We start from the raw sequence: 12597 nt of genomic DNA, 5'->3' as shown, positions 1-12597 counted from the left end.
TGATAATCTAAAAGACACTAGGCATTTTATTATTTCTAATTTACATTGGCTTCATTCGATCACATAACTTTTTTTTTAAACCGCTTTTGATTTTAATGTTACACATACATAATAAAGGAACAAGAGTTTCTCTGTGTATTGTTACATTAACTACAAAGAAAGTGTTCATCTTATTCTATTAAACCCCCAATATAACACCCCCCCCCCATGTTGGCAGTAATGCAGTATTCAATTCACTACCATGTTATGCTAGAGTTAGTCTCGTTTGTATGGCCACTCGGGATACTTGCTCAGTGTCTGTTTCTGGTGTCAGTGACGTAAACCGGGACTGGGTAATCGAGTTACATGCCGCTATATCAGCATTGGTGTCTGAGAGGCTTACGTGCGCCACTCGCCGCCATGCTGTTGTCTCTGCCAACGCCCATTTTTTGAGATCCTGCCACCAGTCTACTATATGGGGACCCTTCAGAGACTTCCATGTCATTGCTATCCTGTGTTTTGCTAGCACAAATGCCAAGTCTTTCATTCTAGAAATCAAGCGTGAATGTTTGCAGTGTGAAAACCGGCCCAACAAGCAGGCTGCGGGTGATAGTGGATGTATTCTTTTCATTCTGTCCGCTATACTCTCCCAGTACTGCCTTATTATAGGACAGGACCAGGACATGTGCAGTATGCCAGTATCCGTGGCCGCACATCTAGGGCAGTGTTGTGCAGCTGCTCCTGGGAATTTTGAGAGGAGTAAAGCACACTCTGTGTATTACATACAATTGGATCAGCTGTAATCGCGCGTTCCTTGCAATATGTCGGCCCATTGCGTATCGTGGATCGACGCGCCCATGTCTTCCTCCCACCAAGCTGTTATGGTCATCTGTTAAGGGTCTGTTCGTAAGGAGCAACATAAACAGCCTAGAGATGGTCTGTGTACCTTCAGCAATGTCATACAGGGAGTCTATTACAGAGTGTTTCCAATAATTCCCAATTCATAGGCCATTTGCGTGTGATCAAGTTCTCAATAGTTTGGTGTAGCAGAAATGTGCCTTGGTGTAGGCCCGTGTTGTCCACTATCTCATGGAAGGGTGTGAAGGCAGTACCTGTGAGCAGGTCCCCTATCATGGCGACTCCCTTCAGTTCCCACTGTGTACGGATGCCCCGGTGCACTTGCATCTGGGACTAGCAAGGCCAGGGGAAACTGCACCGAGAACGGGTCCTTCATTTTGAATAATGCCATTGCCCTGTGCCACAACTGATTACCCAATGTAAGGGTGGCCCCCTGCACGTGGCTGCTTACTCCACAATACATCCTTCAGAAGGATGCACGGCTCTGCAGGTTGGAGTAACCCTGTGTCTAGGGTGGGTTCGTCCGCTAGCCATCCTACCACGAACTGCAGTTGCCCTGCTAGGTACTACTTGCTCGAAATGGAGCACCCTAATGCCCCCGTCTTCAAGGGTTTTTTGTAGTGAAGCCAGTGCTATCCTGCATCTGCCATTATGTCACAAGAATTCCCTGCACAATGAGTTTATATTCTTAAAGAAGGCTTTGTTAATGTCCCATATAATATATCCAAAGTAGTGTAGGAGGCGTGTAAGGGTAACCATTTTTAACAGTGCCACTCTTCCCATCAATGAAGGGGGCAGTTTAGTCCAAAATGTCAGCGTTCTTCACCCCGTCTAGGCCCTTTTGTGCGTTATTGTGCTCCCTGGCCGTGTCGTGGTATATTTCGACCCCTAAATACCGAAATGTGGCTGTGCTCCACTTGAGAGCCAGCACAGAGAGTTTGTTGGTTTGTGTTCTAGCTAGTCCAGTCAATGGGAACAGGGACAACTTGTCCATACTGACTGTTATGCCCGAGGTCCAAGAAAAGCATGCCAGTGCTCCGATTAGAAGTTCTAAGTTGTCCTCTGGGTTTTGCCCATACATGAGTATCGTCTGCAAACCTAGGGATCAGGTGGTGCGTCCCTAGAACCGGTATACCCGCTGTTATGTATTCTCTTCGCAAATATGCTGCCACCAGTTCTATCGCCAAAATGTACAGCAAAGGGGATAATGGGCAGCCCTGTCTAGTGCCCTTTTCCAGCACCCAGGGCTTCGAGAAGTGCCTGCTTGTCCTGACTCTTGCTACCGGATCTCTGTATATAATTTCCACCCACCATAAATAACATGGGCCGAAGCCCAGCCTTTGCAAGGTGGCGTGTAGCCAGGCCCACTTAATGGAGTTGATCTTTTATGGCATCTAAAGCTGTTATGGCACACGGTGTGTCCCAAGAGGCTGTGCTGTACATAATATGGTGTAATGGCCTCAGGTTCCAGGACACATTCCTCCTGGCACATATCCCGTTTTGTCGGAGTGCACTAGCGTGCGCATTACCCTTTTTAGTCTGTTTGCTAACGTTGCCTTTAATATGATATGATATGGCATTTGTAATGCGCCTATACACAAGTGTTTCAAGGCGCAACGAGGCAGGGAGGGGGAACAAAGGGAAAGACAGACAACGATCCTACTAGGCCAGGTGTCATTCAGATCGCGCAAGGGTAGAGGGAAGGGAAAAAGTGCAAGGGGAAAGGGAGGGGAAAAATGCAGTACAGGGTAAGTAGAATAATAATAAATAATATGGCCAGCTGGTGGCAAGTGCATAAGAGTTTGCTGTCTTGATTGAGCATATACAATGATCTGTCTGAGCTGCAGTGCTGTGGCGGCTTATTGGGTTTCAGCAGGGGTATTTTATTGATTCTCTGAGGCGATGCGTAAGAATGACAGAATCGTGTGCCTCTGTCGGAGCGTTCAGGAGATGTGCGGCATGTTCAGTAGCGAATTCCTTATAAAATTCGCTTGGCAGGCCATCTGAGCCCTGGGTTTTCCCAGTGGGTAGCGACCTTACTGTGTTTATCAATTCTTCTGCTGTAATCGGTGTATCTAGGGCGTGTACTGCCTCCTCGCTCAATCTAGAGATATTTATTTCGCTCAAGAGCTCTTCCATGATTGTGGTGTGCGTGCGTGTGTCTTGATATAGACTGTGGTAAAATTAATATAAAACTGCGTTAATATTTTCCTGGGTGTTACATATGGTGACATGCTGTGTCAGTATTGAGTAAATGGGTGTGCGTCGTTCTTCCTTTTTACATAACCATGCCAGAAGGCAGGCACTATTGCTGTAAGGCGGTTTCCTTTGCCTCCCTGATCAGCAAGGGATTGAGCAGTGCTTGCAGTGCGTCCTCGGCGGGGGACAATTCCCTACTGAGGAGGGGTGCACAAAGGAGTGCTTAAGGGGGGTGCGGGGGAGGAGGTGGAGGGTTGAAAGGTTCCAGTGGCAAAAGAAGTCAGGGCTACTCCTCCTCCAGGACAGTTGGTTCTGGATTTGGAGAGTATCTTGTAGCTTGCCGTGAACCAAGTCTCGGTGAGATAGAGTACATCCAAATCAAGCTCTTCGAGGAGAAGGCAGATGTCTGAGGAGTGTTTGACAGCGGAGCGAGAGTTAAGAGTAGCGACGTGGGGAAGATTGCCACCTTTGCAAGACTTCTGTGGTAGGTTAACGGCATGAGATACGCCCTGCGGAAGTGTTCGAGGTGCCAGAGACTGGGCAGAGGAGATAGGAGATGGCAGGGTAGTCGGAGAGGTATATTTCAAGTGTATGTAAAATGCAACAAGTAACACAATTTATCATTATTTTGCTGTAAAATAGTTGAGTCCTGAGATGTATCGCACTCCAGCCTTAAATCGACTATTATTGGAGTATTCATGTTTTTGGAGGTTTCTTAAATTAAAGATTCATTGCATGTTTACTTAAACACTATTGTGTTCCATTACAACCTTGTCAGGCAATATTATTACAAAATCCAAAATGACTTAAGATTTAATGTTTTATAATTTATAGTTGATAATTTAATATAGACACTTTATTTTGAACAAGTTCCCAGCCACTTACTCTATCCTTGTGCTCAAGTTCGAGACCTTCTTCAGAATACTGCACTGGCCCCAATCCTGAAGCAATACTAATGTCCCTGCTAGGTGACCAAACAGCATTTGGTGCTGTATAAAAAAAAATAAGAATGGTCCGGTTGCCAATGTTAACCAGTAATGCTAAGATATTCTAGCCCCAAAAAATATTGTTCATCAAACCTATTTTCACAATTGATAATTGTACAGAGAGGAATAGTCCTCCTCTTCCCCTCATTCCCAATTGTCTGACTGCTATTCCGGCACAGTGTGCTTCTAATGATCTCTGCCTTATCGCCAGTAAGACTGAGATCCTTCTCATTGGGACCTCTGCCCCTTCCTTGCCTTCTACTCTCTGGCTTCCCTCCCTTGGCTCTCTCCCCACGTGTTAGGCCACAAATCTGGGCATTATTTGTGACTACCCTCTCTCCTTCTTACCCCATATCTCTGACCTTGCCAAGAAGGCCCACTATCAGCTTCACCTCCTCAGAGGTATTCTCCCTTTCCTCACCTTCCCATAGAAACTCAATGTCTCCAGAACTCTGGTCCTCTCCAGGCTAGACAATTGCAACAGCCTTTTCCTTAAGCTTCCCCTCTCCTCCCTCCGCCCTCTTCAACTAATCCAAAATAGGTCTGCAAGACTTATCCTTGGACTCAAGCCCAGGGACTGCATCTCTCCAGCCCTAAAATCTCTCCACTGCCTCCCGGTGGTTGCAAGGATATGATAGGTTATTTATAATATGCTTAATACCCAGCGGTTTCTAAGCGCGGACCCTGGGGTCGAACCGGTGTTGCTCCATGTCGTTTTGCTTCCAAGGCGAGCATGTTGCCACTGAGCTATCCTCCCAAGATAAAATTCAAAACCCTCTGCATCATCGACAATGCTTTCTGGGACCCAGCTATATACAACTCGCTCTCCCTAAATACCTCCCTGCTAGAGTACTTCGGTCCGCTAACTCCAACTCTCTGCAGGTCATACGCTTCTCCAAGCAGAGAGTGGGGGGGTAGATCTTTCTTCGGCAGGAGCCTCCCTCTGGAATGGCCTCCCGCCCCTCTCAGACTTAAGCCAAATCTTAAGTTCTGAAAGCTCCTCAGGACCATCCTTTTCTCCTCGTCCTTCCCTCTCCCCCCACCCCCCTCCCTTGTTGGTCTCTACCTGGTGCTGCAACTGGTTGCCTGTGTCCCTTATGAAGCTTACCGGGACCAGGCCCTCCCTCGACCAGTCTTCCCCTGCACTCTTACCATCACTTGCCTATGTGCACCCTTCCCCTGACTTGCCTTGTGGCCAGTCTACCTCCATCCTGCACTATTGACCACCTCCCTGTTCTATTTTCCCCAGGCACTTGACCCCGCCCCCTTAGCACTTTCCCAGCTCCTTGGGCCCCCTCCTGCACTTCTCCCTCACCCCCTCTCCTTATCTCTTCCCTCATCCCCCGATCAGACTCCTCCCCCTGCACTTCTAGTTATTCCACTTGCACAATCTAAATGTTACAAGGCCTACTAGGACCGTTATTGTTAGGTTCTCCTCTGCTGTTCACCCACACCCCCACAACTCTTATGTCTTGTGGTGCTTGGAAACACTTTCTGCTGTATAGGCGCCATACAAATGCTCAATAAATAAGTCAATTTATGGGACTTGGCTTCCTGCGTTTCAAATATTTCTAAATCTTTCTGTTGGTGAATGACATTTCAAACACTTCTGAAAATTGGTAATCCTGGAAGCACACTTTAAATCCAAAGTAAAGCATGTTATTGTGTGCTTGCTTCTACATTTTCAAAAGTTACAATTACCAGCAGAAAATGAAGCCAGATTTATTTCCACCTCACTGTTTTGAGAAGGCCCAGCATGCTTTATTTTCTTATGAACACATTTTGCTAACATTCCTACAATGCATTAGCACTGCTGTCTTGGCTTTGTTGCTTTTCATCCAATCACTGTCATTTGACAATGAAAGGAGAGAACATATGATAAGCCACTTTAAAGTAGTTGAAGGTTATTGTTTGCATAATAGGATCTTTATAGTATAAATACAGTCATACTTTAACCGTACTTCATATAAATGTTAGAAGACAGTATCTTCGGCAGTTACTAAATTTGTAGAACATCATTTTTAGAGGAGGCTTGGTATGTTCGTCTGCAGTTACTAACGAATATTGCCGTAACCTGACTGTACTATACTTGGTCATCTAATATGGATGGACATTTTTTTTTTCATTTCAGTCTTTTTTAGTTTGCTTATGTCTTAATGTTTTTATCAATATGACATGCTTGCTTTTACATTTCTTTTTTATCAGCTATTGGCTAGTTGGTGATGTACTGTTCTATTGCAGCTTTCTTTTTTACTGTTGCTTTTATGGCATATGCCCGAAATAAAGTGTTTTTATTATACAGAACTCTGCTTCCTGAATAAATTAGTCAGCAGGGCCAATTATGTAGCATCCAAGGTGAACCATTGGCAAATTAGGTCGAACTAAAGATCAAAACTAAAACAGTACATTTAAGTTTTGGTCTTTTTATCCCTCGTTTACTGGTTAAGTGTTCCCAGGAATTGAATTGCAGCCTTACTTCTCAATTATAGTTGGCAATGTTTGTTAGCTTTTGAGTAGACTTGTTAAGATTTTTTACACAACTTGTGAATGTCATATTTTCAGGAAATTCAACAAGAGACTGACATCCCAGAAAGGGAACTTGTACGAGCCCTGCAGTCTTTGGCGTGCGGAAAACCCACCCAACGAGTTCTTACAAAAGAGCCAAAGTCAAAAGAGATAGAAAATGGTCATGTTTTTACAGTAAATGATCAATTCACGTCCAAACTGCATAGAGTTAAGATACAAACAGGTTTGTGCTTTTTTAATATTACTTCAAATAAAAAATATGGCTACTTCCCACTACATATGTTTCTTTTCATTTTAAAGTATGATGAAATGTGTTTTATTGGGCTGCGACCAATTTTTATACTATTGGAATCTCTGAACATTTAGTAATTTGCATTTCAACAGATTTATATTTTCATTGTCAACTGTTATATTTGAAATCTTGTACAATAGGAACTGCTAATATTTTATTTGTCTTTTGGGCATATTTCGTGTAAATTCAGGGGGCCATGTGCTGACCCTCCCATATCAGGCAGATGGCCACTGCCAAAGCTACTCTGAAACCACTTTGAAATGCTGAATTGGCTGTCGCTTGCAGGCACTTTGTGTGGACTTATGGTATTCTGTGGTGGAAGGAACCCTGAATTATCTTACACAAAATATGTATTTATTGTTCACTTGTTAGGCGCTTACACAGGAAGCAAATACTATTTCAAAGCACCCACAGGGCAACACGGAGGGGACAAGGGATGATAGACAATGTAATTACAACAATGTTAATTAAATACAACAATATAAGAAGAGACAATGGGGAGGGGAAGACCAACCTACTATGCCTTGTGAGCGTTCAGAACGTGCAAGTGCTGAAGGGAGAGGGGTATGGGATAGGGGTTGTGGTGCTCATGGAGAGCAGCAGGTGAAGTGCTATGAAGAAAGGTCATTGTAATCTCCAGTGGTGGAGGGTGAGCCGAGGCAAGTGCAGAGGATAGATAGCAGCTGTGTTAATATGTGGGAGGTCAGGGCCCCGAGTATGCATAAGGGCCCTGCGCACCAATGAAGCAGTAGCTTAGGGAAGGAAGGAAGAGGTAAAGAGGAAGGTCTTGAGGCTTTTGCAGAACTTAAGGCGGTCCTGCTCAGGATAAAGAGGGAGGGAAAGGCTGTTCCACAGAAGGGAGGCCGCTGAGGAAAGCGATCGACCACCTGTCCTCTGTTTAGTAAACTGCTTTACACACAAGGAGTTGGTGCCAGAGGAACGCAGGTGTCTAGAGGGAGAATATTTAGTCAGAAAGAGTTGCAGATAGTGGTCCCCGGTCCCAGACAGCTTTGTGAATGATGCAGAGAGATTTGAATGCAATACGTGCTGTGACTGGGAGCCAGTGAAGACTTTGTAGGGCAGAAGAGAGTTGGTCCCTGGGCTAAGGCCAAGGATAAGTCTCGCTGCCCTATTCTGGATTAGCTGGAGGGGTTGCAGAGTGGATGAAGGTAGAATAAGGAGGAGGCTATTGCAATAGTCAAACCGGGAGAGAACCAGAGCCCGGGTAACATTGAGTCTCTGGAGGAAGGTGAGGAATGGTAGAAAGCCTTTCAGAAGGAAAAGCTGAAAGGGGGAATTCTTGGCAATGTCCTGAATGTGAGGGAGAAAGAGAGAGGAGTTGAAGATGACTGAGGTTTCTGGCTTCCGAGGAGGGAGAAAGGGGAGAGCCCATGGAAGAAGGCCAGAGTTAAGGGAAGAAGTTGGGTGTTGGGGTCCCAATTGAAACGATCTTGTTGGTTGAGTGGTTCCACCCGTGGACTAAAGTGCCACTGTTTTAGTAACTGACACATCTGCTCTGGTCTACATCCATTAGGTCTACAGGGTTTCCAGACTATTTGTTGGTACAATCTCTGACATATCATGATTTTGTTATACAGATTTATTGGAGGGCCACCTTTGTGCTGGCTCTCTTCTGAAGTTCTGGCTTTTGTTTCAAACTCTTTATCTTGCTTTGACTCTCCAGTACACTCATTCAGGGAATAGTCCTCACCAACTACTTTTCTCCTGCAAGAGCGATATCCAGTCCAAGGTAAATGTGTCTCTAGTTTTCTCTCATTCTAATAGTAAACAACTGTAGGTGTAAAAAAAAAAAAAGGAAAGTACCGGCACACCATAATAACCATAGGTTGTGATACTTGCAATACTCATACGTCCTATCCCCTTTCCCCCATTTTTGCCGGGACAGTACCGGAACCTTTGGCAGTGAAATAATGAGCTCCCCCTTTAAATTTAGTGTAGCGTGGGGGGGGTATGGCCTCGGGGTGGTAATGCCCCAAGCCCATCGGCGCCTCACCCCAGTCCCTTTTTCCACACAGACAGTGTCAGACCTGGCAGCCAGCGTAGAGAACTTTTTTAGCTTTCCGCTTGCTCCCGGTTTCTTTTTCACTTATTATTTCACTTCCCATTCGGTGCCTCACCTCCCTGACGTATGTCGGCCACAAGATGATTCACAAGGTGTGCCTCTTGCGACTGCTCGTTCCCTCGGATTCCCATGCACTCTGTCTGGAGTGTTTGCAGCCCAACCACCGCTGGGACTCATGTGCGGCCTGCAGCCCTCTGTCACAGGGAATTGAAGAATCGTCTGTTGCGGTGGAGGCAGATCTTCCACACACTTTTCCCCTTCTGCCCCTCCACCCCCATGAAGGACTTAGTCTCTGGGACCTCTCTTCGGCACAGCTCCACAGCGCAGAGACTCCTTTCCCAGGGTTTCCATGGATCAGGATTCCTCGCATTCAGTTTGTGGCAGGCCCAAGGCCTCTAAGGCTACAGGTTCCCAATCCGAGGGGGTCATGGGGCCCTACCAGGTTGTCCTCAGATGGACGATCAGGCTCGTCCTCTTCTACCCCAGGGGGGTAAAAGATCGTCTAGTGTCGCCTCCAAGAGTCGTTCCTCTGCTAAATCCAGCACGGCTACTGGCACAGGCACCAAGGGCTCCCAGCCTACCAGAGCTCGCACGGAGTCAGTCATCCAGGGTGTTTTTACGACCCGACATTCGGCTCGGGGCTCAGCGCCTACTATAGGTTGACGTCTCTGCTTTGGGTGCAACACCCAAGCTGTATCCTCTCGTGTCTGAGGCCTCTCTTGGGCAAGGGCATGGCACAAGGCTTCAAATTGGCGGATCGGCACATGGCAGTGCCTGCCAGGCAGGTGGCCATCTTGGATCCGACTCAGGGCCCGCCTATCGGTCTTGCAGGACGATTTCAGTCCCCTTCCTTTCAGGAAGCAGCACTGGATCCTACAGTGCAGGGTTTTGGTCCCTGCAGAGGTACATCTACCCATCACAACCCTGCAGCTACATGCCCCATCGGTTTGCCCAGGAGCGGAGGTCTAGTCCGTCGGGGGCCAGGGCTCCTAGAGACCCGGCGGCTAGTGAGGACTGCTTCTTCGAATTCTTCCTCTTGGTTACTCCCCAGGCAGTGCCACCTTAGCACCCTTCCATGGCTGGTACTCCTGTTCCGGCTCTCCCGGTGCCGGCCCCTCCTCTGTTTCAGGCCCTGCTAACCCCTCCACCTCTTCCTGTACCACCAACGCCTCCCCCTCAACAGCCTTTGGACTTGTCTGTGGCTCTGGACCTTGTGAAAGGGGGGGCGATGACACCCAGGACGATGAGCCGCCCTCTGCATCCATCAAGGCCTTTCATGACCGCCTCCAGGGCCTGGTGGAGTTCTTGGGGATGGGGGTGTCCCTTTTCTTGAGGAAACCCCCTAGGACAGGACTCTGGTTGCTCGGGGAGGTCTTGGTGAAACTCACCACAACCATGTCTGGCATTCCCCTCCTGAAGGATGTGATGCAGGTGACATGGAAGGTCTGGGAGAAGCCTTGGGCCAACGCCCAGATTAACAAGAAGCTGGACAGCAGGTTTAGGCTAATGGACGGGGAGCCAATCCTCCTTGCCTCCCACCTGCAACCCCATTCCTCTGTGGTGGCAGCAGCCGCGTTATATTCTAAACCATTGTCTGTCATCTTCCTCCACGGAACCCACCTCCAGTTGCCTCTCCAAGGAGCAGGAAGTCCTTGAGTCCTTGTGAAAGCGATGTTAATTCATCTCAGGACTACATCTGTAGCAGGCCAACGAGGATGCCCTCTTCGCTGCGGCTAACGAGAAACTGTGGCGGGAGCTCTGGGAATTCCTGCCCGAGATCCCTTTGGACAAACAAGCCTCCTTCAAGGCCGGTATGGGCAATGCCCGGGCCATTGCGCAGGATTTCATGGAGTTTTCGGTCTCCCACATCAACACAGTTAGCAGAGGGCTGTGTCGTGGGGTCGAGATGAGGACAACGGCCTGTATGCACACCACAAAGTTTCCATCTGACGTGCATGAGCGGATCCTTGAGCTGCCCTTGGAGGGCGTGGACCTTTTTCATTCGTCCACTGATGACGAATTGACAAAAAAGAAAACCTCTACTTAAACCGCTAAGTCCTTGGCCATCCTGACAGGTCAAATTCTTCCCTCAATCCCAGGGTATGACTCAGTTCAAGCCCCAAACATTTTCCGGCTTCAAGGATATTTGAGACCGTGGTACGCAGAGGCCTGACCGGTCACCCAGTGACAACAGAAGGAAGCAGCAGAGGACGCCGATCAGGTTTTTCCTCACCCAGCCTCTGACACCAAGAAGCAGTGACTTCAGGGTCGGGGGAAACGCATCTCGCCTCTGGGGAGACGTTTGGCTCTGTTCCAGGACACCTCGAAGCGTTGTTTCAGCAATCTGTGGATCCTATCTGGAGTCTTCACAACCTTGTCTTCCACTGGTCCCCAGCTTTTACGGGGGGTCCTTTTGCTCTTGGAGATGCAGGCGAAGGAACCGGTTCCTCTTGTAGACGGGCTTTGGTTACTATTCCAGGATTTTTGCAGTACCCAAGAGCAACCAGGCTGGCCTGAAGGTAGTCCGGGGCCTGTCATTTTAAAATCTTTGTTTACCGCTAGAACACTTGAAGATGATTACTCCTGCGCACATAAGTGTGTGTGCAGGATGTGTTCCCTGGACCTCAAGGATGCGTACCTGCACGTGCCCATATATCAACTGTATCTGAAATTTCTGCAGTTCGCTATTGTCGTACCACTAGGTGCCTGAACTCGACCCCTCATGTCTTCATGAAGTTTATGAACGCAGTGGCTGGACGCCTCCACCTGGAGGGCCATTATCTATACCCTTATTTAGATGACTGGCTGGTAAAGGCGGGAGTCACCCAAAAGGGTGGTGCACTCCTGCCAGAGATTGGCGGATATTCTTCATCAGCTTGGGTTTTCCCCTCAACCAGAGGAAATCAGTTACGCCCAGCTCAGGAACTGGTCTTCCTAGGGGTGTGTTGGAACATGACAGTTCAGTGGGTGTTCCCCACGACTGAGCGGCTTATAGCCCTCTGCAAGGCGGTGGGCCACTTTCTGGCAACTCAACCACCACAGCATGGCGGTTCCAGGACATTCCACCACGTTTCACAATCAAAACACAGGATATCATGTCCTCTCTTCCACCCACCCCCTGCACCAACCTCTCTTGGGCCCCCTTCAGCTGTCCCCACCTTTCCCCCTCTTTTCTCCTCCCTTTACCCTGTAACACCTGACTAGTCCAGTCTATGAAAGCCTCTTCCAAACGGATGGACCCCTGCCCCTCCAAAACCATCAAGGACAATATTGACACTCTCGCACCAGCCTCGGCTGACCTCTGAAACCTCTTTTGCCACTGGAGATATCCCCTCTCCTCTCAAGCACGCTTGTGCACCCTCTGCTCAAAATACTTTCCATCGCCCCGTCTATTCCAGCAAACTATCGCCCGATCTCCATCGCCCCTTTCATGGGAAAACTCCTGGAGAAGCTGGCTTTCACCCAACTTACCCTCCAAACTGAATCTGTTGATTGTCTCAATGACCATTAGTCTGGCTTTAGAGCATTCAGAGGCACGGAAACTGCTCTTCTGAGCACCACCTCATTCTTCTTGACCTCGTTTCTGGTTTCGATGCGGTAAACCACAACATCGTGATCACCCAGTCTGTGGTACCCTTGGCATCACTGATTAGGCCCTGGCGTGGCTCACCTCC

General features: G+C 48.0%; 1 protein-coding gene across 1 annotated transcript in view; it reads left to right on the top strand.

Annotated features, from left to right (window-relative positions):
* Positions 1-12597, top strand: part of CUL3 (cullin 3) — a 1420631-nt gene that overhangs the window by 1282427 nt on the left and 125607 nt on the right. The window contains exon 14 of the mRNA XM_069618172.1: positions 6585-6771. Within this exon, the coding sequence (XP_069474273.1) occupies positions 6585-6771 (187 nt within the window). The remainder of the gene's footprint in view (positions 1-6584; positions 6772-12597) is intronic.

The sequence above is a fragment of the Ambystoma mexicanum genome, chromosome 10, assembly GCF_040938575.1.
Source record: "Ambystoma mexicanum isolate Mex_15411 chromosome 10, UKY_AmexF1_1, whole genome shotgun sequence".
NCBI lineage: Eukaryota > Metazoa > Chordata > Amphibia > Caudata > Ambystomatidae > Ambystoma > Ambystoma mexicanum.
Note: the sequence above shows the minus strand (reverse complement) of the source record. Positions and strands in the feature narration are given on the sequence as shown.